At 44.4% G+C, this 26,612-nt stretch overlaps 10 protein-coding genes across 10 annotated transcripts; 9 read left to right on the plus strand and 1 right to left on the minus strand.

Moving 5' to 3' along the window:
- Positions 1-2,601: 2,601 nt before the first annotated feature.
- Positions 2,602-6,148, plus strand: V865_002714 (uncharacterized protein; the record flags this gene model as incomplete). The annotated part of the gene is made up of 12 exons (XM_066226513.1): positions 2,602-3,455; positions 3,575-3,809; positions 3,939-4,220; positions 4,316-4,362; positions 4,432-4,445; positions 4,501-4,605; positions 4,676-4,759; positions 4,866-5,054; positions 5,182-5,311; positions 5,375-5,571; positions 5,645-5,861; positions 5,944-6,148. 12 exons carry the CDS (start codon positions 2,602-2,604, stop codon positions 6,146-6,148), a joined length of 2,559 nt encoding a protein of 852 aa, XP_066082610.1.
- A 551-nt stretch (positions 6,149-6,699) lies between these two features.
- On the plus strand, positions 6,700-8,822 carry V865_002715 (uncharacterized protein; the record flags this gene model as incomplete). Its single annotated transcript, XM_066226514.1, has 6 exons — positions 6,700-6,753; positions 6,821-7,735; positions 7,846-8,248; positions 8,309-8,399; positions 8,500-8,683; positions 8,766-8,822. The coding sequence occupies 6 exons, from the start codon at positions 6,700-6,702 to the stop codon at positions 8,820-8,822; spliced, it is 1,704 nt and encodes a 567-aa protein (XP_066082611.1).
- A 580-nt stretch (positions 8,823-9,402) lies between these two features.
- On the minus strand, positions 9,403-12,128 carry V865_002716 (uncharacterized protein; the record flags this gene model as incomplete). Its single annotated transcript, XM_066226515.1, has 5 exons — positions 9,403-10,191; positions 10,260-11,258; positions 11,329-11,391; positions 11,480-11,857; positions 11,931-12,128. 5 exons carry the CDS (start codon positions 12,126-12,128, stop codon positions 9,403-9,405), a joined length of 2,427 nt encoding a protein of 808 aa, XP_066082612.1.
- Positions 12,129-12,681: 553 nt separating this feature from the next.
- V865_002717 (uncharacterized protein) lies at positions 12,682-15,340 on the plus strand (the record flags this gene model as incomplete). Its single annotated transcript, XM_066226516.1, has 2 exons — positions 12,682-14,111; positions 14,254-15,340. The coding sequence occupies 2 exons, from the start codon at positions 12,682-12,684 to the stop codon at positions 15,338-15,340; spliced, it is 2,517 nt and encodes an 838-aa protein (XP_066082613.1).
- Positions 15,341-15,761: 421 nt separating this feature from the next.
- Positions 15,762-17,106, plus strand: V865_002718 (uncharacterized protein; the record flags this gene model as incomplete). Its single annotated transcript, XM_066226517.1, has 4 exons — positions 15,762-15,942; positions 16,118-16,220; positions 16,323-16,655; positions 16,782-17,106. 4 exons carry the CDS (start codon positions 15,762-15,764, stop codon positions 17,104-17,106), a joined length of 942 nt encoding a protein of 313 aa, XP_066082614.1.
- Positions 17,107-18,122: 1,016 nt separating this feature from the next.
- V865_002719 (uncharacterized protein) lies at positions 18,123-18,680 on the plus strand (the record flags this gene model as incomplete). Its single annotated transcript, XM_066226518.1, has 1 exon — positions 18,123-18,680. One exon carries the CDS (start codon positions 18,123-18,125, stop codon positions 18,678-18,680), a length of 558 nt encoding a protein of 185 aa, XP_066082615.1.
- A 657-nt stretch (positions 18,681-19,337) lies between these two features.
- V865_002720 (uncharacterized protein) lies at positions 19,338-19,829 on the plus strand (the record flags this gene model as incomplete). The annotated part of the gene is made up of 1 exon (XM_066226519.1): positions 19,338-19,829. One exon carries the CDS (start codon positions 19,338-19,340, stop codon positions 19,827-19,829), a length of 492 nt encoding a protein of 163 aa, XP_066082616.1.
- A 329-nt stretch (positions 19,830-20,158) lies between these two features.
- Positions 20,159-22,275, plus strand: V865_002721 (pyruvate dehydrogenase complex dihydrolipoamide acetyltransferase; the record flags this gene model as incomplete). The annotated part of the gene is made up of 6 exons (XM_066226520.1): positions 20,159-20,231; positions 20,399-20,604; positions 20,783-21,181; positions 21,324-21,537; positions 21,608-21,682; positions 21,767-22,275. 6 exons carry the CDS (start codon positions 20,159-20,161, stop codon positions 22,273-22,275), a joined length of 1,476 nt encoding a protein of 491 aa, XP_066082617.1.
- A 399-nt stretch (positions 22,276-22,674) lies between these two features.
- On the plus strand, positions 22,675-23,775 carry V865_002722 (uncharacterized protein; the record flags this gene model as incomplete). Its single annotated transcript, XM_066226521.1, has 5 exons — positions 22,675-22,818; positions 22,901-22,957; positions 23,196-23,378; positions 23,540-23,621; positions 23,681-23,775. 5 exons carry the CDS (start codon positions 22,675-22,677, stop codon positions 23,773-23,775), a joined length of 561 nt encoding a protein of 186 aa, XP_066082618.1.
- Positions 23,776-25,058: 1,283 nt separating this feature from the next.
- V865_002723 (uncharacterized protein) lies at positions 25,059-26,066 on the plus strand (the record flags this gene model as incomplete). The annotated part of the gene is made up of 5 exons (XM_066226522.1): positions 25,059-25,154; positions 25,260-25,428; positions 25,514-25,624; positions 25,721-25,854; positions 25,935-26,066. 5 exons carry the CDS (start codon positions 25,059-25,061, stop codon positions 26,064-26,066), a joined length of 642 nt encoding a protein of 213 aa, XP_066082619.1.
- Positions 26,067-26,612: the final 546 nt, after the last annotated feature.

The raw sequence follows: 26,612 nt of genomic DNA on the forward strand, positions 1-26,612 counted from the left end.
TAGCTCAGTCCCAGGGGACGATTCGCACGCTGACAATAAGACACTACCGAAAACTGATAAAGTAGACTGAAGTACTGGACGAAGATAGTTATTATTGCCATTAAGCAGACTTCAAAGTCGTGGTGACATGCACAACATTTCTAATTTCCGTATTGCAGCTTGCGGTACTGTATTAGTCATTAGGATCTCAGATATTGGCATGGGTATCAAGAAGTACTGTATTGGTGGTCATCATTTATAGCATTATTCCAAAAAGTATCGCGCCTACAATTACAGCCACCCGCCCTAATGACGCTTTCGAAAACCCTATATCGATGGTTTTACTACCATCATTCTTGCATTTCTTGGTCTTCTTCTTTCTTTGCTTTTTAGTGGCAGTTGCGGCGGCTTGAATTGTCTGCGAAGTTTGCCCACCTGTTACTGACGTGGCGAGAGGAGAAACAGCCTGGTCTGCTTCGTGTGTGGTAGTACCCTATTCTGAGAAAGGGTTTGAATGTTGCCAGCAGTTGCGACCCCATCCTCTTGAGTCCTGGCCGAAGTGTCAATGGCCTGTCTGTTCGTCTGAGGCGAGTCATTAGTTGTTGCAAGTGGTCGAGTTGAGATTGTGACTCTGTCGAAAAGAAAAAACGCGGACAAGTCATCGCGGCTATGTGTGATTCGGCACGGTCAGAGAATCTTATATACAACGAATATGCCTGTAACGCAGATCTGGGCAGGTAATGAATGATGAGAGTGGTAATAGATTACATCTGATACTCACGCCGACAGAGTATTGTTTGTACAAGACACTTGTCCGTCAGGTATCTCAACATATGTCTTCCCTAGAACGTCTACGGCAGCGGAAGTAGAGGTGTGCCAAGCTAAATCACAGATGTTCGACCAGTATACCAACTGATTGGACGTCTTTGCTCCGGGCTTTGAAAACCTGACACAATCTTACAGACAGTTAGCCTCAGGAGATTCATATATGCTGATGAACCGAATGCTCGAAGTGGAAAGGAAGTAGGGCTTACTGAGACACATCGATAAATCCATTCCTAAAGGATCATACCCCGTTGATGTTATTCCATCTTGACACCGCAATTCGACTAGATCTCTTCCACTCAGACCAAAGTTTTCTGTAAAATTCAGTTGGAGGAGGTCAGTGCATCCAACAACATCGCGGTACATTAAGAGCTTAGTACGCAGGAATGTAGTGCTCACCGTCGGCATTGGTGGCATAAGTCTTGCAGATGAATTCGCAGTTGCATTTGTTCAATGAGGAACATGCTGGTCTGGGTTCATCGATCTTCTGTGCCGGGAGTGGCAAGATCATATAGATCACAGCCAGGATGACCAAAGATGCTTTCGGAATCATGGTAGTTGTGGATGGCCATGAGAATAGAAGACAGTGAGTCAATAAAAGTAAGAGATTATTGCAAGCATCGTCGTATATATAAATTCAAAACTATGGCCGGCAAACTATTCTGATATAGGTCAATGAAGCTAAAGCGGGCGCAAAGGACCCCACAAGGTCGTGTTCATCAATCCGCAGTGGCCGTTGGACATCATGGGTAGATTTTATCTTCATAACAAGACGCTATTCGGGTCGCTAATTAAATGATGCGCAACCCTGGGTGTGTGCATTTGATGGGATCAGAACATCAGATCTAGGTCGGTCAGTCGGGCCAAAGCACAACATGCTCGGTCCTCGTGTCATTAGTATTGCAATCCAGGTCAACTAAGGAATGACAGGATCAGACTATGCATTCAGTTTTCAATCGGGACCTCAAGGCTAATCGATGAGTACACTTCACGAAATACATCCATTTGGCTGAGAATATGGTATGCTAGATGGAGAGTTGCGTGCATTAACGAGTATACCCTCTTGAGATGACATGGCTCGATCAGTTCATGAAATTGCGGTTGTAGTGAGGTAGACAGTGTAAAACGAAAGACGGATACCTGACAGATCGATAATAACATTCAGAAAGCCACATATATGGAAAGGATTCCCAGTAAGAAAAGATACAACTGTTCCTGTTATCGCCACATAAGCAGGATTGACAGTATTGTATATCCTTTGATCATTCGAATTTACTGTATTGTCAGTCTCAGATGCTCCGCTCCCCTTGTCGTCCTGGAATCCAACACGAGTATTCGAAATCTGTCGCATACCAACTACTCACTCCTCTATAGGTTGCTTGCATGCTCAATTTGCTTTTTGCCACCCAATCGCTTTTATGCCGGATTAGGGTTTCACTCGAAACGGTCATAGCCGATTCAGACTTTCTAAGAGCGCGTGATCCGGTAGATCCCTAATTAGGATTACGATTTCAGACAGAGATAATCCTAAGGCCTAATGGTAATTAGGATTTATGATTTGATGTTGATTTGATATTTTACGTTTTCAATTTGGTCCGATTTCGGCGCCGTATCTGACTCTTAGGGTGATGGCCACTGCATTGTCATCAACCAACAGATTCAATTCAATTCCATATCATACCATCCCCTACCATCTTACATCCTCTTCTTATCAAGCCTAACATATACATCTTTCTCACAGATTAGTACCACTCAGATAGACGACACTCGGGACTATAGCATCATATCGACTACACCATGCCATCCCCTCCAAAGAATAGTGAACCATCTCTGATCCCTCCTCGAGGTAACACCAACTCCCCTTCTCCAGCATCGGCCATATCCACTTCACCAGCCATAGCTAGATCCCTCGCTCGTCAACCTGGTGCCGCCAGTCCTTCTTCAGCCGGTGCTGGAGGTGGTAGTGGACCATCCATACCTAACATTCCACCTCGATCTGGATCAATCTCTTCTCAAGTCAGACCAAACCTATCGACCTCTTTTAAATCGCCCATAGGAGCGTTGACTCCCCCTATTGCAAGATCAGGATCACCAGCTCAACCTACTCAAGGAAAGGAACCTACACCTAAACCCTCTAGTGATAGCTTGCTGGGTAGAAAGACATCGGTTTCGTCGGGTAATACAACTCAAAATAAATCAGCTTTGACCACCTCACTCAATTCACCTAAGTTGTCACCTTCCCTCTCTCGTCAGAGTTCATCAGGCAATATCCCTCGTCCGACGACTGTCTCAAGGGATAATTCCGGTACTTCTACACCTAGAAAAGGCAAAGAAGTAGAGAATGACAGTGGAGCAGGAGACTCGAACTTTTCGAACCTGGCGGATATCCCTGATGAAGAAAAGGCGAAAGTTCTAAGAAGACATTTGGTTTCTGCTGAAGAGAGAGAACAGTCAAAGACTGCTACGCCCAATGAAGGTGGGGTGGGAGGTACAACCCCCACCAAAGAGGATGGTAATGGAAGTGCGAGTGCGAGTGTTAATGCGAGTGCGGTGGAAAGAGCTGCTGAGAGTGGAGTGACATCGGGTTATGGAAGTACAGAGGATAATGAACAGTTTCCTATTCCTTATGATGCCGTTGGAGGTGATGTGACGTGAGTGATACTTGATATTTATATATAGTAATTTATACGGATTACTACCATGCTTCTTGGACCTCTCATCCTATTTCCAAGCCTAACCGTGTGCATTGTGCTAACGTGAAAGTATACAGCCATGACTTATACAAATGGCAACACTCTCATCGACCCGACCAACCCGTCAGATCAGCTTCTTTCTCGCATATCCCCTTGGACCGATCGGCGATATTGGATCCCACTCTGGCACATATCAAGGAACCTGGAGGGTTTAGACGGAACTTCGTGTCGACCAGAGCTGCCGAACAAGGTCTGGAGGCACCAAATATGGTCAGAAATGTTGTGGATTTCTTGTTCCTCTATGGTCACTTTGTGAGTCATCCCACGTTTCACTTCATCAACACTACTATAACATCGGATCCCAATATGATGCAATCGAGAGAATTGCTATCCCGTCGTGGCTGGGGAATATATGCTAACTCCCGTCTGATTATTGTTTAGGCTGGTGAAGACCTAAACGAAGATGATGATATCGACGAAGATGAGATTGAAGAAGAAGACGAAGAATCTTACCCTGCCATCGGCTCAAGCTCCGGGCGACCATATAACAGAAGACCATTCACAGCTGAGGTCGATGGAGATACTGGATTGCCCATTGCGAGAGGTGAAAGAGCACCGCTTTTGGGAAGTACGAAGAGGGGCATGAGCATGACCCGTCATAGACGGACCAAGAGTGGGGCTGCGAGTGGGGGTACGGCGACTACAACTCAAGCTTTGTTGATGGTAAGTTTACGTATCAAGCATCAGCGAAGTTGTCGATGATTGCGGACTTGTACTCTGTAATTGAGATCGCATGCTGATCTTTGACTTGATCGTAGTTGTTGAAAGGTTTCGTGGGTACTGGTATCCTGTTCATGGGCAAAGCGTGAGCTATATATAGTCTTATGAACTCCGAAGGAATTTCAGCTGATCTGTCTCCGACCGTGCGATTTAGATTCTTCAATGGAGGTGAGCTGGATCTCATGCGTCCGTAAAGTGGTCGGCAGCTGACTTGTTACGATAGGTATCCTATTCTCTGCCATTGTCATGCTCGCCATAGCAGGTATCTCACTCTGGTCTTTCTTGCTTCTCGTGGAAGCGTATATGCATGTCCCAGGAAGTTTCGGAGGTAAGCTATCTCGTCCTTATTGCCGGATGAAGGAGGAGCAGAGCTAATCTGATTGCTTGGCTCATGATAGACATCGGAGGCGCATTGTATGGCAAGTATATGAGGTTCGCCATTCTGATCAGTATCGCCGTGTCGCAAATCGGCTTTGTAGCCGGTAAGTTAAATCGATATTCTTGTCTAACCATTTCAGATATCTTGTCAGTCCATTGTTTGCTATGTTCTCGATGTTAGCAGCTGACTTGAGCTTCTCTACCCCTCAGCATACACCATTTTTATCGCTGAAAACCTCCAAGCCTTCTTCATGGCCGTAACAGACTGTAAAACCTATATACCCGTCAAGTGGCTGATCCTCGGTCAACTGCTCATCTTCTTGCCCCTCGCGATGATCAGGAATTTGGCCAAATTGAGTGGTACAGCTCTAATTGCTGATGCCTTTATCCTGATTGGACGTGAGTGTGATCTGTATCTAACCCACTCTGTTCTTATATCCAGCACAGTCTCATGGCTACATCTGAGATAGATACAATCCTTATTGCCTGTATACTTTGCTGACACCGATTGCCCCAATACGATCAGTCGTCTACATCGGTTTCAACGAAGGTTCCGTCCTTTCTAAATATGGTATAGCGGATGTGCAGTTGTTCAACGAGAATTCCTTCCCTCTTCTTATCGGTACTGCCGTATTTGCTTTCGAAGGTATCGGATTGTAAGTGCACTTGGACTCGTATATGTCAGTGAGGTGTGGTATGCTTATTCGATGCTTTTGCAGAGTCATCCCCATCACCGAATCGATGAGAGAGCCTGAAAAATTCCCTCGATTACTCTCCATCGTCATGTTCGTCGTTGCGGTGTTGTTTGCAGGTGCGGGGGTATCGTCCTACGCTGCGTACGGAAGTGACATACAGACTGTCGTCATCGTCAATCTACCTCAGGAAGACAAGTTTGTACAGGCCGTGCAATTCTTGTGTGAGTTTCCGTCTTGCCAGCTGATCATCGAAAATTACCCCGTAGAGGACGTTAGCTGATTTAAAATCAATAGACTCTGTCGCCATCCTCTTGTCCATTCCATTACAGCTTTTCCCGGCTGTACGAATCATGGAGAATGGTATTTTCTCTCGATCAGGTAAACATAACTCCTCGGTCAAATGGCAGAAGAACATATTCAGAAGTGTGGTTGTGGTATTTACCAGCTTGCTCAGTTGGGCGGGATCAAGCGAGTTGGACAAGTTTGTTAGTCTGATTGGTAGTTTTGCGTGGTAAGTCAACTTATATGACTTTGGAAGGGTTGAAGATCGCTAGGAATTTAAGCTAATAATTATGTTTGTCCACATCACTCAGCATCCCACTATGTTTCATCTATCCACCGATGTTGCATCTCAAAGCATGTGCCAAAACGCGTAAAGCGATCGTTTTGGATTACCTTCTGATTGTATTTGGTACGATCGTAGGTGCTTATACCACTGTACAAACGGTCAGAAGTCTGTTCGAACCTGGGGGTGATAAACCCAAGTTTGGGAAGTGTGAGGTGCCCAATGGTATGTAGATGATAGTGAACAGGGAGATACAGTGATGATACACGATAGAGAGAATAGAGGATAGAATGTGAGATATGGCATACGGTGGAGGAAATTACGGTGATTCATAGCTGCAATGTATGTTTATAGGTTCATTATGCATGGTTCGCTTCTACATCTGAACATATGCACGAGGAGATCCGAATTGTGCTTTGAATCGGGTACCGCCGGGCGGGTGATGTCGTATGTTGTTGTTGATTATGGGACGATGGAAATAGAGGAGTGAAAAGCGATCAGTGCGTACACCCGTGCCTGGATGTTGATTACAGAATGAAAACAAAAGATTGGTAGAGATCGAACTACAGCAATTCAGTGATTCAGTCATTTATCATCCATATCCATATCCCTCTCTCAACAGGTTCCCATTATACTGTTCATCATTGATCACCAGCGAGAAGGACACTCATCGCATTGTATCTACCCACCTGTCATTCACAAATACGTAATAATCCACACAAAATAGAAGATAAACACGACACTCTTTCTCAACCGCACTCGATCCGAACGCTTATAGTCCATCATGTCTACTACACCAGAGGTAGAAGTCGCTAGCTCAGGTATAGATCATGTATCTGTGGGTTTACCAATTCTAAATCCATTTAAATATAGAGGAGAATGCTAATGATATCGTATATTGTCAGATCCACTCCCTCCAACCTGAGATAATCATAATCGGCGCCGGTGTCATAGGCTGTGCCCTTGCCTATTCGCTCTCTCAATCCGGTCGATCTGTCGTTCTCCTCGAAAGGGACTTGTCCGAACCAGATAGAATAGTTGGCGAACTACTCCAACCTGGTGGTGTTGCTGCGTTGGAGGAATTGGGTATGGCAGATGTCTTGGATGGGATCGATGCAGTTCCCGTCGAAGGGTATTGTATCGTCTCGGGTGAAGAGAAAGTCGGTTGTCCTTATCCCTTATTAGAAGAGATGGCAGGGATACATCAACATCAAGATGGAAAAGAACAGAATGGAATCTCGGCTCATATAGATAAGAAAGGAAAATGGCATGTCGATTCGGAATCGGGTAAAAAAGAAGGACGTTCATTCCATCATGGTAAATTGATATCCTCACTTCGACGTAAGGTGCTTAACCAGGGGAAGAATGTCACGGTGTTGGAGGCTACGGTGAAAGATCTGGTATTTTGTGAACATACCAATAGAGTTATAGGTGTTTCTGCGTCATTTAAACCGGCTTCAAATACTTCTTCTGGAGAAGGAAAAGGGAATGTGGGAAATTCAGATGATACTCGAGATAGTAGACCTCAGCCTACAGGCATAGTCAAAAAGATCTACGCACCTATAACGATCATTGCAGATGGATGTTTCTCCAAATTCCGACTTACGCCCGGCACGCGTACGCCCACGCCCAAGACTCGTTCGCACTTTGTGGGGATCATATTGGAAGATTGCAAATTACCGATCCAAAATATGGGAACGGTGTGTTTGACGCCTTCTGGACCGGTTTTGCTGTATCAGATTGGAAGGGAAAAGGGAGAGGTGAGGATGTTGGTGGATGTTAAAGGGAAATTACCTAGTGTAGGGGATGGCAGTCTGAAGGTGAGTGAATGATACGCATCTTATTCAGAAAACCATCTTGTATCATTTGTGAAATCATGGTCATTCATTATATATCGATTCTAACTGATTATATTTGTTTCGACCCATAGCGTCACATCGAGGCCAATTATGTTCCTCATCTACCAGCCGAACTTCAATCCCCAGTCCTCTCAGCCCTTGCCACTCAGCGTCTCCGATCCATGCCCAACACTTTCCTCCCACCCTCTATCCAGGGCTTGTCCAATCACCTCAGCGGTGCGATCTTAGTAGGTGACGCCTATAACATGCGACACCCCCTCACGGGAGGAGGAATGACAGTAGCTTTCAATGACGCTATCATCTTGACTAAATACCTCAAACCTTCCGAGCAATTACCATCCGGAAGAGCAGGATTGGAAGATTGGGATAAAGTATCGGAATATCTGAGAGAATGGTTCTGGGAGAGAAAGAAGTTGTCAGGTGTGGTGAATGTGTTGAGTATGGCTCTTTATAGTTTGTTTGGAGGAGCGGATGGTAAGTTGGTTTTTTTGAGTTGTACGTCGATAATTGCAACTGATTGATGTTACCTGACAGAACCCGAACTTGAAGTGCTCAGAGAAGGATGTGTGAAATACCTGGGAATGGGAGGTGAGAGAGTTGCAGGACCGGTCGGTCTATTATCTGCGTGAGTATTATTATTATTCGCTCAATCAACGAAACAACGGGACTTATCTTATAAGTTTCTCGATTGGTCTTACTGATATCTACCCTTGCGATCCTCGTAGTCTCACCCCAGCGCCTCTCATGTTGTTCTACCATTTCTTCTCCGTCGCCTTTTACTCCATCTTCTTACTGCTTATCAAAGGTCCTCCCAATTCGTCTTTAAGATCCACCAAGTCGAATCCTGTGTTAAATCCTCTGTTGGTTTTGTTGACTTTGCCATTAAACTTGATCTATTCGATAAAAGTGGTAAGTACGATCTTGATTGAAGAATTCAGCGATTGCTACGTTTTTGGACAGAGCTGATTCTCCTTTGTGGTTGCATGATTAGTTTTGGACAGCTTGTGTCGTTCTTCTACCTGTCATATATACTGAGTTTAGAGTATAGATGGTCTTGGTTGGGTATGGATGGAGAACAAAGAGCGATACATAGTATAGATCGTATTGTAAACAATAAATAGGTAATGAGTTCAGATAGACATAGAATGATTCAATTAGCACGGCATGTATACCCAAGTTCTATAATGCACCATGAAATTTGGATCGCTGAAGAAAGAACAGCTGTTGCAGCTCATCATCGGATGATCACTGTAGACAGAGTATCACTTAGTGACATATTATACCAGTATTCATGCTCGCGTCATAATCACATTCAGATCGAATCAAATCATTCATTTATTCATTCATTCGTTTTCACACTGCATAAATATCATGATTATTTCATAAGCTGAGAGAAACGAGAGAAACAGAAGACCGAGAAAGTATAATAGACATCGGGACTTGTGATTATCACTATCAAATATTAATACCGGATCATTTCAATCAAATCACTTGTCATCATATCGAAAATCATACTTTGTCAAGCGTTTTCTCGTCTCGTTAAAGACGTTTTTTTTCACAGGAATGAAAAGGACCAGACCATAAATAAAATAAGCCATAAACCCACATTGAGATCCATTCGAACTAAGCTATGTCTCCGGATGGAACTTCTTAACTACATCCGCTACAGCCGATTTAGCCATATACGTTGCACTTCTGCCTCTAGTCATCGATCCAGGTGTCTGTCCACTGGCTACAGATCCAAATCCAGATGCAGATGAAGAGGATATCTGTCTTTGTATCGTTGTCGGTTGAGGCTGTCCTTGAGGTTCCCCACTTCCAGTTCCACTTTGCGAAATAGATCTTTGAGGTGTAGGTGCGGAAGTCGCGATTGGTCGTTCAGATAATGACGCAGCAGGTGTAGGTGGCTGTTGAGTTATTGTAGGTATTTGCCCTTGACCTTGACCCTGATTCGTTGTAGGACTTAGAGGTTGTTGTTGTTGTTGAGTTACTCTAAGTTGATTTAACAAAGCTCTAGTAGCTGCCAACCATTTGATCTCATCTTCTTCACTTGGTGCACATAACACATAAGTTCGTTTGGCAGTGATCAACCTGAATATATTCTCTTCGCTGTGTTTCTCGATAGATCCACCAGGTAAAGAAGGTTGTTTCTTAGGTGTTGAAGATTGCGCGGCATCGTTAGATGAGAGTCTACCTCGCATGGCAGTGGTGAAATTCTGTTTGGCAGGTGGAGAAGTTGATGTCTGCGCGTGGAGATGAGATTGGTGAGACTGATGTGAATGCGGATGGAATGGGTTGTGATTGTGGTGAGAGGGAGGTCGATCTTCTTCACTTGATGCGAGGGATTCATCAGATGCGTCTACTTCCAATGCGTCGAGCACTGAGGTGAGAGGGATGAATCGAAGTGCCTTTGTGTCCTATTTGATCATCATCGTTTATCAGCGTTCATCCGAAAGAAAAGGGTTTCAGAGGAAGCTTAACTTACCATATGTGATTTGGTATATGTAACACCCTGACTCGTCAGAACGAACCACCTCTTCCTCCATACTTTCCTACCTCGACCCTTCGATCGTTTCATGAGATAAGCCGATAAGATGACCTTGGTAGGATCGATAGGTGTCGAGGGTAGACTTTGGGTAGTATCATTTACACTTCTACCTTGACTGGCTTCCGCTAAATCGATATCATCTTCATCCTCCGAGCTAACAACAAATTGATTGGATCCCGAGGCAATACCGCTACTTTGCAGGTTGAGTGCCATTGATCGATCGCCCGTACCGGGAGGGATAGACGAGGCGATACTGGATGTAGAAGGTTCTCTCCTTGCTGTTGTCGATGGTGCAGGCCCACTGACAGATCTAGATGATTGAACGGAAGCAGCCGTTGAGGGATTTTTACCGGCCATCAAACCAGATGATGGCTGAGCTTGAGTGTATGAGTGGACCGATTGAGCAGATGTTGTTCTCGGATTTGGAATACTCATTTTAGCCATTTGCGATGCGAGTGAATTGGTGGTGTCCATCGGTGAAGATGGTGGTATTACTCCGCCAGAAGCTAACGAAGGTGATACCTGTCCAGCAGCATGTATAGCTTGAGGTGAGGCTATACCTTGTTGATTAGGTCTGTTGACAAAGTATGACCCAGAGGTAGCTACGCTTGTTCCAGGAGAAGTAGTATCGATCACGTGTTCGCTGGTTGATCGCTCTCGATTGGAAGGAATGGGTATGGAACTGCTCTTTTGTTGATGATGATGATGTTCGCTTTTCTCCCTTTTCATCCTTTCTTCTTCTTCCCTCTCTGACAACTTCCTTCGAACACCGTTGATGGCTCGTACCCACTCTTCCATATCATCTTGATGGGAGGCTTTGGCAAAGAAGGTTCGTTTAGGCGTGACGATACCGAATGAATGAGGGTGTTTCTTGACGGTTACTGGAGCGACGGTGTGAACTTCGTGGAGATCGATGACTTTCTTGAGGGAGTATTCCTTTGTTGATCACGATACATGAATTAGCTTTTCACTCTCAGAATACGATAACGAGGATTCGACAGCTCACCTTCTCGTCTTTGTAATAAGCCAATTTCTCTGTGCGTAGAACAAACCATCTTTTCTTCCAAGCCTAAAGCATCGAACAGCGCTAACATGAGCATGATTTCTTTTGACATTCATTGGAATTGAGAGTTTGAGATAACTTATACTCTACTCACCTTTCTTCTTTCCTGCTTCTTCCATAAATACCCACTCTTGACCACCCTCTCACCTTCCATACCCTTCTGCAAACCTTGTTCCTCCTCGGCTTCACTCGCACTTTCTACCTCTTCATTCTCATTTTCGTTCTCTTCTTCTACATCCTCCAGCTCAGCCTCATCAATGATCTCGCCACCGAACTTTCTCTCTGCAATCGCACTTAATCCACCTACCGAGGTGGTGGCAGGCGTGAGGATCGGAGAAGTAGGATTAGGTGAACCGATCATGGGTGGTTGTGTTGACGAAGTTATGGAGGACGAGTCGGATTCGTTACCTGATGCTGAGTAGGTGTGATATGTTCCTGAAGGTGCATGAGGAGGTGGTGGATGGGTAGATTTCTATATCCAAGAATAACAATGTGAGCATGGGAAATGAGGATAGATGGATGGAAGGATGGGTAGCTGGACGTACTTTCTTCTTGGGAGATTCGTGCATACGTGATGAAGGCGCTGAAGCAGACCTGAATGATAATTTACGTTCGATCTCGGATTTTGATGGTGGTTGAGCAGGGACGGGTTGAGAAAGTGTTGGCTGTTGTTGTTGTGATTGTTGGATTGGGGGTCCAGACGTAGCTGTAGCTGGGGGAGGATTGGCTATATGATAGATCATGTTAGTACGCATATGGCTAAACTAGTGATTTATTGAGAAGAGGTATGGGAAATGATTCGCTATTTCCCTCCCGATGAATGCATATACTCACATTGAGACATTGTGAAGGATGAAACCCGCTACTCTACGATGCTAATGCTAATCCACCTTGTTATTGTTCACTGTTCACTTGACTTTGAATCTCCGATCAAACGCCCGGATCTTGCGGTGATCACGCAACAGGTCGATTGGTCGTTCTCCCACTTCGATGAGGCTCAGAGCAGTTTTAGAGAGAGTGTGATGGATACTGGTGTATGCTTGATGATGACAATGAGTGGATGAAAATGGCACATATGAATGGGGATGATGGCGGAGATGAGGATGAGGATGAGGATGTTACACACACCCACAACAACGCTCGGACCGGGATCAATCTCAGATGTATTACGTAACTAAATCATCCTCGCGTTGAAAAAGTTGACCACTCGAGAGATCCAGTATAAGAGATCGAAAGATGATACATGAATGACCATCTACTGGATCTACCTTGACCATCTCACGACCATCTATCACCATGTCGCTGTCCGGAGCAGGCCCCTCCCTGCGGCCACTCTGTCGACGATGTCTAAACCTACAACGACGTACCCTACCTTTCATCTTTCCTTCCACCCGATCACTGTCCACCTCTCTCCCTACTTCCCGGCAGTACGCCCGTCAGCAACCCTTCCCTGTCCCATCTACCGCTCAGCTCAATCCGACTATACCGCGTGATCAGACCATCCCTCGAGCTCCACTGCAAATTACCGTAGATGACTTCAACGAAAAACCTTCTGCACATCCTCATCAGATCGTCTCGCTGTTGCTGCAACGTATACCCGAATATATAGATTCTCCCAGAGCCAGAAGGAAACTCAATGCGTGCGGATTAAATACCAGACTTGTGATACATAAGATCCAGAATGAATGGCTGAAGAAAGTTGAGAATGACTTGGGGGGATACGAAGGTAACAAAAATGATCAGGAGGTTTTGGAAGGGTTAGATAGAAATGGATGGAATGGTGAAGATTTGGTTATAGCGATGAATCAAGGTCGGATCATCACCACTGTCGAATCCATGGCTTTGAGGAACTTCCTATCGTGGATTTTGACATTAGATCGAAAAGATTTGATAGATGATCAGTTGAAAATACATATTCAAAGTATATTAAACATAACGGACCTAACTCGATTACCCTATTCATCCGAATTCCTTTCTGCTCGATCGATGAAAAGGCATTTCCACCTTCACATCGGACCTACCAACTCAGGTAAAACATATAACGCCCTCAAGGCTCTGTCTAAAGCCTCATCTGGCGCTTATGCTGGTCCATTGAGACTGCTAGCTCACGAAGTTTGGGAGAGGATGAATCTCGGTACGGTCGGCGAATTAGATGGGAAAGGAAGAGCATGTAATCTCCTTACTGGAGAGGAAAGAAGGGTTGTAGATCCTGATTCGGGTTTATTGAGCTGTACAGTCGAGATGTTACCTCTTAACGGTTTGAACGGAAAAGGGTTCGACGTAGTGGTTATAGATGAGATTCAGATGTTGGGAGATGAGCAAAGAGGCGGATCATGGACGAAAGCCGTGTTAGGATTGGCTGCTAAGGAGATCCATCTTTGTGGTGATGAAACTACCGTCAAGTTACTACATAACCTCTTAGAGCCATTAGGTGATCAAATAACGGTACATAAGTATAATAGGTTAACACCCTTGGTGGTCGCTGAAGAAAGTTTGAATAATGATTGGGAAAAAGTAGAAAAAGGTGATTGTGTAGTGACGTTCTCAAGGACGAATATATTCGCTGTGAAGAAGATGATCGAATCGACTGCTGGGAAGAAATGCGCCGTGGTGTATGGTGCACTTCCACCTGAGACTAGGGCGGAACAGGCGAGGGATTTTAATGATGAGAAGGGTTTGAGTGAGGTGTTGGTGGCTTCTGATGCGGTGGGGATGGGATTGAATTTGTGAGTATAGACTATCCTTTTTGTCCTATGTTCAACAAAATGATTGTTCAACACTTGATCGCTGCTTCCATACTGCGCTATCCTCTATGTGTATATCACAAATTCGCTAATCTATTTTATCTCTTCTCTCTTGTTCGTTTAGAAAAATCAAACGAATGATCTTCGAATCCCTCACGAAATTCAACGGTAAAAAAGAAACGCCCCTTTCCCTCACCCAGATCAAACAAATCGCAGGTAGAGCAGGACGATACAAAACTTCTTCCGATTCCGACTTGGATAAAAACTCTAATCACATCACTAACCCCAACGAAGCTCCTGCTACCGGTGGACTAGTCACGACACTGCATAAAGCGGATCTACCGATTCTGAGGGAATTGATGAAACGCGATTTACCTTCCATCCCACGAGCCAACTTGGAAGTACCTTATAATAATCTGTCGGAACTCGCTAGTTTGTTACCTTCAAACACAACATTCGGTTCATTGTTAGAACAATTCTCAAGTCTAGTGAAAGTACCAAAGTACACGACTTTATCAGGCTATGAACATAAACTCCCTTTGGCGGACTTGTTAGAACCGTATAGAGATCAATTGAGTTTAGCTGAGATCGATTTGTTCTGCTTCGCTCCTGTCAACGTACGTGATGAAAGGGCCAAATCGATCTTTCAAGAGTTGATTAAAGATTTCTCATTAAATGGATATGTAGATCTGGAAGACATTTTCAAATCTTCAAGATTAATCACTCAACTTGAACTCGTTGAAGAAACACTTCGAACATTACCTCCTTTACCACCTGTCCTTGGAATAGGTAGGAAATTGTTAACTCCTCCTATTATCATCTCGTCAATACCGATGTTGGAAACATTACATAAATCGTTAGTATTATACATCTGGTTGTCATTCAGATTAGAAGTGAGTTTCCCAGATAGAGCCAAAGCGGTAGAACTGAAAGAGAGGACGGAGGTGGTATTGGATAATTGCTTGGAGAGATTACCCGGTTTGAGGCAACGTAAACATGCTAAAGGAGAGAGATCGAAGGAGGTTGATAGATTGGTTAGAGATTGGAGAAGAGAGAATGTCATGCCTAATGGTACACGGAAGGTGGAAGGTGTTCCTAGAAAGGGATTGACGTGGATAGAGAGGAATGTAGCGGAGAGGGTTAAACAGAGGAAAACTTGGAGGAATGTTAGGGTCGTTGGAGAGGGGGAAGGGGACAAGGAGGGGAATTAGAAGATAATATTACTATATTTCTGTATTACCTGTTATACTACGTCACTCGCATCTCTACATACCTATCATCATACATATATACACCTGCATGCAATATACCTATCTTGTGTTGTACTCGAGTAGTATGCACCCAAACGAGTAATTTGGTGATGTTTGAAGATGTTTTGATTTTTGGGGTTTATATAGATCACTAAATTACCTGATGTGGTAAAATTGATTGGGATCATTGATCGCGTCGATGAAATTCCATCTTGGAAAGAAAACAATGTCAACAAGTCTTCTTGAGACATTCCTTGCGACTCTTATAACATCCATCGTACACTACTTGATTTACACTACCCCCATCAAGGTCATTGCGGCTTTCGGTCCTCAACAAGTGTAGAATCCTTCCTCCGGCCTCCTCATTCCCACCGGCAACACAATGTCAAAATCAATCCTCGACTCCATTCCTTCCTGGCTACCAGGCCAAGACCTCCTTCACCCGCATTACAAGTATGCCTCAGCCGGTCCGGCCTTATTCGAATTGGACAAGAAGAGCTTGTGGGCTTTCGTAGCTATGACGGCTTTTAATCCGATTTTCTGGAATACCGTTGCTAGGAATGGTGAGTGTGTGTGTGGGTGTGTCTTATCATAGGGAGACATGGTGTGACATCCCTGGCACATCACATCTGTCTGTGGTAGTTCTCGGATGAAGATATCTCTCTGCACTGAGATTCATGCACATATCAATCCCGGCAGTTTATCGTTGACTGACTACTGTATGATGATCCTATGTAGAATATCGAAACAAGACGATCACCAAGATTGTCGGATCGCCTTTGGTCGGTACTTACTTGTTGGCCTTTACCATCTTCTCGATAAGTGCTTTTAGGGATCATCTGTGGGTATACCATCTCTTTTTGATTATTATTTAAAATACTGTGGATTAGATGCCTTAGCTGATATCTGTTCATCCTATATCTTTTACCGTTTTCAAATATAGCTTCATCAACGCCTTGAAAAATCAACCCTCCCTCATCGAACTAGACCAACCCCTCATCAAACTCCTCGCCATCATCCTCTTCGTATCTGGTCAAACATTCGTCATCTCCTCAATGTGGGCATTAGGAGTAACCGGTACATACCTTGGGGATTATTTCGGTATACTTATGACTCACCGTGTTACCCATTTCCCATTCAACGTACTCTCCGACCCAATGTACGTTGGAAGTGCACTTACTCACCTCGGTACGGCTCTGTGGTTCCAATCTCCCGTTGGGATCCTGTTGGCTGCGTGGATTTGGTTGGTATACAGTGTTGCGTTGAAATATGAAGGGTGAGTTGGGACATTCTTCGCTGCTTTGTCTAATGTTCTGTCATGATGTGATATTGGATATTATAGTACGGCTAGTTCGAACACCTTATCGGACACAGCTAATGTTATGTATGTACTTGATCATAGCCCATTCACCGACAAAATCTACTCGGCCAAATCCAAATCATCTCCCGCCGTCAAAAAATCCACTACCAACGATAAGACCGAAACCTACGCATCTGTCACTTCAACATCCGCTCCTGCTACACCTTCTAGACGATCCGGTCGAATCGCCTCTCGAAAATCATTAGCTGGACAATCTGATATCGATTCTTCTGATGCCGAGGCAAAACCCGCTGGACGAAAGTCAAGAGCATCCGGTGTGACTCAGGAATTGCAAGGTGCTACTGGGACACCAGGAAGGTTGACTAGGAGTAGGAGTAAACCTAGAGTCGTGGATGATTCGGACTAGGTGAGGGCAGGGATAAGCAGGTAGAGGGGTAGCAGGAAGAAAAGTGGAAGCAGTGTGTAGAGTGTGGATAGTGTGTGGATGAGGGGTTTTCAGTGTAGTGGAAGGTGCAACGGTGGGAGAGATGGTGTGGGGAGATTTAAGTGGTATCAAAAATTCGAACAGTTGTCGGTGAGGAATTGGTGAATGGTATATGGTGTGTGACAAGTTGAAGTCAAGGTGTTATGTCACGTAGGAGCGAAAGAAGTAGACAGGATGTAGTATGTGGGATGGCTATCGAGTCAAGCATTTGATCAGTAAATGATCAATTAATCTGTTCAACGAATCAGAGCTCTCTTTTTTTCTTCTATCTTTGTTTTCCAAACATAGAAATTTCAAACTCTCACTTTATTTCTTTTATATATACCCAGGGGTGTCTCAACGATACCAATCTCTTATATATACCCTTTATAGTGAAACGTGGTACGTGGAGGAGCGCATTCATCTGCGCGTAAATGAATGGTATGGTTAAATGACCAATGCGATATACTTTTCATTTGTCTAAGTGATCAAGGAACCAAAATGTACAATGACAAGGACCAGAGTCCATTCGGATCTTGGACCTGTATGTAGGCAAGCGCCAATCTGAACAGGCCAATCAGTGCAAGTCATCCGATACGATGATTCCCATTCTTAAATTGTGATTACTGCTAAGATTACGATCATGATTGAGTTTATGATACTTTGCCAATCATGCCACACTGATGACTTCTGCGAAGGCCTGATGTATTTCAATTTCGTACGATACGACCAGATCCTTTGATCTCCGTGACACGTCCTCAGCTGAAAGAACGTATATCATCGTCGTCATGTTCTGGACGTTTGCCATTCATATATCAACTCGAACCCTTCATACATAAATATATACATGTATGATTAGCAAATCTCGATTTCCAGTTCGATTTCTGTTTCTGAACCATACATAAGTTTCCACAAATTGACATTGACAGTGAATCATAATCGGATCAATACTTCATAAAATGAGTGATTCAGAAGTTTCTTCTTACGCTGCGACTACTAAATCGCCCAGCGGCAAGGGAGTGACGGTGACAGTCGATCTGAGTTTTCCCAAGGAGTTTTCTCAAATGCAAGGACGACCGACATCCACATCCACTTCCACATCCACTTCGAAATACGATTCTGATAGGTTTGACAAACCCAATACAGCTTCCTTGGCTGATTTTCCGCATACTTCCCCTTCTGCTTCTGTGGCTTCTTCACCGGTAGAAAGTAAAGGCCCACTTCATCACACGACCAAAGATACAGATGGTACGCAGGGTTCTCCAAAGATCGGTGGTGGTGGTGCCACCGATTCATCTCCTATTTATCGATTTTTCAAAGACGCCTATCATACGATCGCAAGTGCAAGTGGGAGTGGATCCGATTCACCCACCATGCCAGGTGGCGAAGAGGTCAGTATGTCTAGATCGTCTGCAATCAAGATTAAGAAAGTTAGTTGGGGTAGTCCCCAAGATGATCCTGAACAGAGGAAGAGGTTCGAAGAGAAGAAAAGCCAATATATTGATTTTCAGGATTGATCAAATAATACCTAAAGGAATGCCATTTTACAGGAGGTCGTGTTCAAAATTGAATATTCGCATACAGTAGCGTGCAGGATCTAGCAGAGGGAAGACGACGATCTAATTTCAGTATCTATGTTAGTCGTATTCATCTTTGTATATAAGACGTAATCAAAGATTATCATGAAGCTCAATCGGAAGATTAAGATTGATGAAAGAGGCCAGTACAATATGTGTGTAGCTGAACATTCACGGAGTTTATACTACATTCTTTCTTCCTTTCAAATTCTCGTAATAGACGATTTGATTATCCCGTGCCATTCTACCGCTGAGACATCGAGAGAATATTTCGAGGTCTCCTCGTAAAGTAAGGGAGTGTAATATGATACATTCTTGAGATGTCCATGGAGCGAAGCTGTGAAATGTGATACAGGTCGTTGGATCGTATCAAAGGTTCTTGCAGCTTATAACGTTTGAAACCCTTTGATAAGAGTTGAGAAGCGTATTATCAGAAGTTTAGCATCTGCGTCATTTTATCGTTGGAGCGGCCCTATGCTGTATTAGTATCGAGTCAGTAAAGTATATATGAGTCGTTATCGAATTAAAGATTCGCAATATTTCATATATCTTCACTTATGATTCTATACCGGAGAATAATCAGTAGATTGATCCATCATGGCTGATCGGAATGATACCACCGGAGGTGACTCGCAGTACCTTCAAGTGCCCTCCACGACCCAAGGTAATGATCGATCTTCATCTCCCTCTGGGACTTCCCATTCTGGATCAGGAGATACCTCACCAACCAGTCCAGCAAGTCGTAATGGCTCTTCGACCCGGTTACGATCCTCAGGGTCGGGGTCAGGTGGCTCGTCCCCCAGGAGAAACACCAATATTGGATATAACTTCATCATGGAACAAGAAGAAAGACACATCGAACGTAGGACTACCACCCAGGAGACATCCCTCTGCGAGGATGCAGTGGCTTTAGCGGTATTGTGCTGCTTTGGTTGTTGTGGTTTGACTTGCTGTCAATGTTCGAAGTCAGTACAGCAAGAAACTAGGAACGCTACCACCACTACTAGTGGGCATGGCGGTGGTGGACAAGAACAACCCAGACCTCATAGTCCTAGGATGGAGTACGGTAACTCTCCAGATGGGCATTGAATGATCTTATATACAATGGGAATACATACTACTTGGACTGCTATGCATGTCTGAATCGCCAGGAGGCAAGCAGAGGAGGTCGAAGCGTACCGCTCTAGTACTTCGGTGACCTCCGTCTCTGTCAACATGGGATGGGATTTCGGTGATTTGATGGATGTGGCATTCGGATCACACTCTCATCCATGCGGACCGTCTTTGACCGTCACTCCTCACTTCCACTTCCCCAACAACACAAAATAAATTGTGATCAACCTGCTAGGATTAATCTGTCTTCATCTACCTTAACATCTCCTCATCATCCCTCACAGCAGCACCTAAACTAGGCCAAGATGATGTCCTTTGCTCAAGTGGCTAAAAGATCAGCTTCGGCTGGTTTGAGAAAGCAGGTTCTCATCTCCAGATGTGAGTGTCTCTTTCGACTTTGAGGGACAACCAATGTTTTGATAAGAGATAGAGATTGATTGCTGATTATTTTGCTCTTCTACTACTATCTGGCTAAATTCCTTGGTCCTACTTAAACCTCACTGACGATAATCTATCACTTGACGAACTGAACGACGCCTCCACAGCCCTCCGAACTTCCGCCCCATCATCAGCCCTCAGCAAATTCTCCATGCCAGCTATGTCACCAACGATGACTGAGGGTGGTATTGCCTCGTGGAAAGTAAAGGAAGGAGACTCGTACGCTGCTGGTGATGTCTTGGTGGAAATCGAGACTGATAAAGCTACCATCGATGTTGAGGCTCAAGATGATGGTATTTTGGCCAAGATCATTGTGAGTGTTGATGTTCTCCTCTGATATGAGTCATCCATGTATCAATCTTGAACCTATATGATCTCACATCTTTGATCCGAGATGTGGTACTTGCTGAAATACCGCTCATCTCATCCATGATCATCATGTCATTCTGGACCATCCGTACGAGCTACGACTGACCTTAACTTCACTATAGGTCCAAAACGGTGCCAAGGGAATCGCCGTCGGTACACCCATCGCAGTAATCGGAGAAGAAGGAGATGATCTCTCAGGTGCAGACAAATTAGCTTCTGAATCAGAGGGTGAATCAGCCCCACCACAAAAGAAAGAGGAGGATGCACCTAAGGAACAACAACAAGAGTCTAAATCATCTGAATCATCCGAGAGCAAGACTCCTTCGTTGGGTACACCTAAAGATGAGACGAAATATGGATCAGGAAGTGGTGGTAAAGAAGCTCAACAGGTACCGGAGCTACCTGGACAAGGTGATAAACCGAAATTCTTCGCTTCTCCTTTGGCTAGGAAATTGGCTTTGGAGAAAGGAATTCCATTGGCGCAGATTAAAGGGACTGGACCAGAGGGTAGGATCGTCAAGGTGAGTATGAGGGTCTATCTCTTTCGCATGTTTGAATCCGTGTATGGTTCTATGTGCTTTATACATCGAGAATCAATGTCAGAATATCGCAATTGTACTTTCACCAAGGGATGTCAGAAGCTGACCTAACATCAATATGCAGGAGGACGTCGAGAAGTACAAGGGAGGTGCTTCTTCATCAACCGCTACTACCCCTACCTCAGGCGCTACTACCACTCCAGGTAAAGCTGCTCCTGCTGCTCCTGCCGAGTACGAGGATATCCCCACTTCTAACATGAGAAAGACGATTGGTAAACGATTGACCGAATCCAAACAACAATTACCTCACTACTACTTGACTGTTGAGGTCAACATGGGTTAGTGGGATACCTCACTGTAAAGGAGAGGCAAAAGGAGAATGCTGATCCTTTGATCTGCTGTTATTAGACCGATTGCTCAAACTTAGGGAGATGTTCAACAAGGCTGGTGAAGGAAAAACCAAACTTTCTGTCAACGACTTCAGTGAGTATCTGTATTCTCATTTTCAGCTTTCTTCCCTCTGGCGCTTTTCTGTGCAGGTTTAGCTGATCGTGTATCTCTCCATAGTCGTCAAGGCCGCTTCCCTCGCTCTTGCCGAAGTACCCGAAGCCAACTCCGCCTGGTTAGGTGACGTGATCCGACAATACAAGAAAGCCGATATCTGCGTTGCTGTCGCTACCCCCAACGGACTCATCACTCCTATAATCAAGGATGTCGGATCCAAGGGACTCGCTTCCATCTCAGCCGAGACCAAAGCTTTAGCATCAAAGGCTAGGGAAGGTAAATTGAAACCTGAAGAATACCAGGGAGGTACATTTACCATCTCAAACTTGGGAATGTTCGGTATCGACAACTTCACTGCAATCATCAACCCACCTCAATCTTGTATCTTGGCTATCGGTAAAACATCGACGAAATTGGAATTGGCACCTGAAGACCCCAAGGGATTCAAGACGGTTCAAGTCATGAAAGCTACTTTGTCGTCCGATCACCGAACGGTCGATGGTGCGGTCGGTGCTAAATGGTTGAAAGCTTTCAAGGATTACATGGAACAACCTTTGACTTTTATGCTTTAAACGAGAGTACACAGGGGATAAAAGGTTTTTCTAGTTGATGTTTATAGTTTCTTTTTCTTCTGGTGCATGGTTGATATTGGATGCACATGCATATATGCACTTTCATGATTATACGTTCATGATTTACGTTCATTAGACATGATCCTTCATTTAGCAGTCGTACTGATCCCATTACGAGCGGAATCAAATATTTGCAGCAACAAACCTCAATGTGGAGGTGATTCAATCTTTGATCTTTTTCCTTGATCTTTCAGTTCATCGACGATCATATTCGACTGACAAATCCACTGGTAGATTAAAAGTATCAAATATACACCACCTTCGGAAGCTCAGCAGAAGCACTCCCAACTACAATAGAACCGAATACATTGCAACAAAATCTTGAATAAGCCATTGAACATGAGTACCACGATACTCCTCCCTGGTCAACCCCTACCTTCTAACCTCGTTACCCCTCCATTACCCCAGTGCGGACCGGGATGTTATGCGGTAGACGGTAGGATATTAGCAAGTGTGGTGGGAGTACCTCAGAGGAATGGATCGGTGAGTTCTATCGCCTACTTTGAAAAAATTTGTACTGCATTTCATGGCGCCGCTGATGAATCATGTTGAATGGGACGGGTAGGTTGTAAGCGTGATAGGGAGGGAAGAAAGTGGGAATACACCTGATGTGGGGTCCATCGTGAGTGATCTTCATATACATCCGCTGCATACTGTAGAATATAGCTGATTGATCGGGTTGATCTACGGTGCTTCATATATATAGGTTATTGGAACAGTGAGTCTACCTTCTCGTTCTTTCTAAACCACTCGTATACACCTTCCAGCGAAAACCACAAATACTCTGAGCGGCTGAACGATCTCATACATGACCATGCTATATGATTCGATCAAAACGCTAATTGCCGCCCTGCTATTAGGTATCACGTCTAACGACCCAACAAGCTCATCTCACACTGACAACATCGAACGATCGACCTTTACCCGAGACGAGCGAAGAGTTCCAGGGAGTGATAAGGATAGGTGATATACGGTTGACGGAGAGGGATAAGGTCAAGATGGGAGATTGTTTTAGGCTGGGTGATTTGGTCAAGGCGAAAGTCGTGAGTGTAACATCCGTTTTAGCTGGTGAGACGATTCTCAGGCTGCACAGTATCCGTATGGGGACCGCCATCGTCGCACCTCTGATGGGCATAGGCAGAGCGATGCTTGACGATCTCATGTTATATGGAAGGATTGGTGCTGACTTCCGCCCCATGTCTAGCTTTCACTGGGTGACGCAAGGAGTTATTACCTCTCTACAGCGGCTAACGAGTTGGGCGTGATGTATGCTGTCTCAGAAGCTGGTAAGTTCAGCTTACCTATATGGCCTTATGCAAAGCTGATGGGAACATTTGCCTCATAGGAAACCCGTTGTTACCGGTATCGTATCAAGAGATGGAAGATGAGTTGACAGGTAGGAGGGAAAAGAGGAAGGTAGCTAAACCTGAGGGTATATAGATTTACATGTAAGAGTCTGTCGAGCATGTCTTCCATGATTGTCTACATTGCAGCCGAGTTGGTGACAATGCTCGTACCTCATCTCATTTAGTAGGATGCACAAGCTTGATCGTATTGTAGTTTTCCTGCCCTACAATCTTATTACCCTGCTTTGTGGAAAAGGAGGGTATTCTTACCATGACCAAGCTTAGCTGAATCATGATATCCGTAAATCTTATCCACGCATATATCGTATGGCGAATTGATGATCTGAGTTTTGAGCTTTGTACTGTGTGGTTGTGAAAGGTGAGATCATGATAAGTCTCATGAAAAAGGATTTGTGATTTGTCAATAGCAGTATGCGCAATCGGCGTCTACACGAATCTCTTGAGATTGAAGAGATCCTTTGGCATTCCCACAGGAAATCGCAAGTACGTCACACACAGCATCCTCTGACATCTTACAGCACTGTGGTATGCATGATTTGAGAGCATTATGGTGAATCGGACTGCTGTCATACGGATATGAATCACGAGACATGGACATGCCTTAAGTATCGTAAAAACACGAGGACATGATCTTTGCATTGATATTGTTTCGGCCGCCTCGTTTCCCACTCGTATTCAAGTGGTGCTGGTGCTGGTGCTGATACTTTTCGTTAAGCTTGCATCATTTGTGTGGATACACTTTCCTTTTCTTGCTCATCGAGGCACCAAAGCATATTTGTGTACCTGCAATTCATCCCAGAGCTATCTCCTGCGGATCAGATCGCATCCATTTCAGCCTGAGTATATATGCACCGCCTCGTTATGTCATCTCACACGGAGGACGGAGAAGGCACAACAGGAGAAGGAGGGATGATGGATAATAACCGTAAAACGGCCGGGATAAGCACAAATTCGTATCTTTCTTTACCGCTTGGCTATTTTTGGCTCCCTTTAGACTGGGAGGTTAATCGAGAAAGTACCACTTCCAGTTAGTTGAGTTTCCGCAGGGGTATGTCATCTGATGAGGCGCTCGCTCAGGTTCATCATCCTGAAACTTGGAAACCTTGGAACCTTTGGGCGTTTCACTGTTTCCTTCCTCACGCGAGTGGTTGTCTCGTCTAGTAACCAAGCCGAGAGGGATGGTAATGTCGTGCCGCCGAGGAGGAATGAGTACGTCACATTTTGGGAATGAAGGGTAGATGTACATATACATAAGTAGAGCTGTGCTCCATAAGATGGAAAATACTCAATCCCCTACCTATCACAGTCACTGTGCAATCTGATCGGAACTCTTACTAGATACGTTAGAAGACAATTATGCCCTCTGCACTCAACCTCAACTTGATCAGTAATGCCATAGTGGCAATATGCGGTGTGGTCGTACTAGGTATCTCAGCTTATGTCGAACATACTGTGAGTTCCGGTCGAGCTGTCCCACCCATCTTCCTACCTTTCTTCTTTTCAGGTAAGATCCAAGAGGTAGCTAGTCATGACTAACCGATGCAATTGTACTTGTAGACCCGTAAAATAGGATATACCAGTTCCACCTACACCTACGATGCCTTTGTAGGAGCATTCACCCTAATCGCCATTCTCGCTTTGATCGCTGTCAGATACGGTAAACCGTCTTTCGCGACGATCATCAACGAGGTTGCTTTAAGTGGATTATTATGGATCTTCTGGCTTGGTAAGTCTTTTTCTCATCTACTCATCGATCCTGACTGGGTTTTATAAGGGAAATAGGCTGATCATTGTGATTATGATGCTTATAGCTGCCGCTGCCAGTACAACGCATTATACCAGCGCAGACCGAGCAATCTGTAAACACATTGATGATCTATTTGATCTTCCAGAGTTCGAAGATGCACCTGCTGACGCTATTGGTATGTCTATCTGTCTGTGTTCAGTCAGCTCCCAGCTCAACAAAGTACTCCTGTACTCCTATATATTCTACTCATAATTTGATTGTTCGCTCATAGCTCTCGCTAAGAAAGTATTCAAATCAACTTGTAGAGATCTCAAGGCGCAACTTGCCTTTTTATGGATAGGATTCGTGCTTTTGACTATGACTACGGTCTATCTCGTTTATCTAGGTATGAAACGTGGTAATTCTGTGAGTTGTCCCGATGTGCCAATCAAACTGTCGTAATCAAGTAAAAAGAAGTAAGGAACCTCACTGATCTATTTCTATAGATGTGGAGATCAAACCTCCGATCATACGATCATGATGCTCACTCGCACGCTGATCCATTTGCCGATCCAGTGGGATCTCAGAGAGGCCCTGTAGCTGGAGTGGTCGATGAGGATCCTGATCATAAGCCTTAAGAAAGTCGGCCAGGCTACAACCGCATGTCTTGTTTCGGCCTTACGGAAACCATTAGTGGAGACATGCTTTTCTGGTATGGTATGGTGCGAGTTCACTGTCAGAAGAAGTTAGATTATCAAGTATAATATTTTGTGACTTTTTTCCAATCCCCGATCGAGATTACTTTATTATATCATAATTTCACTTAGTTAGGTCTCAGCCATTACTTCATTATGTATTGTGTATCATCAAACATATTATGAATAATTTTCAGCTCCAGCACCTTGCGACAACGCTAATCGACCTTTTAAGTATACCTGAACGACTGGACTCCTCTTCTGGTAGTTAGACTACACCACGCTATGTTGAACCAAATCGATTCATATGTATACCAGTAACTTCATGTGATATCCCGTTATTAGAATCGCATACATAATACCATACAGATCTGCCAATATGGCCCAACATTTCGTGCCACGATTCACTCTCTACCGGATCCCAATACTCAAGATTATCGATATGCAGATTAGCGTTATCCCAATAATTATATCCCTCAAACCTACTGG

Source organism: Kwoniella europaea, chromosome 1, assembly GCF_036810445.1.
Source record: "Kwoniella europaea PYCC6329 chromosome 1, complete sequence".
NCBI classification, from domain to species: Eukaryota; Fungi; Basidiomycota; class Tremellomycetes; order Tremellales; family Cryptococcaceae; genus Kwoniella; species Kwoniella europaea.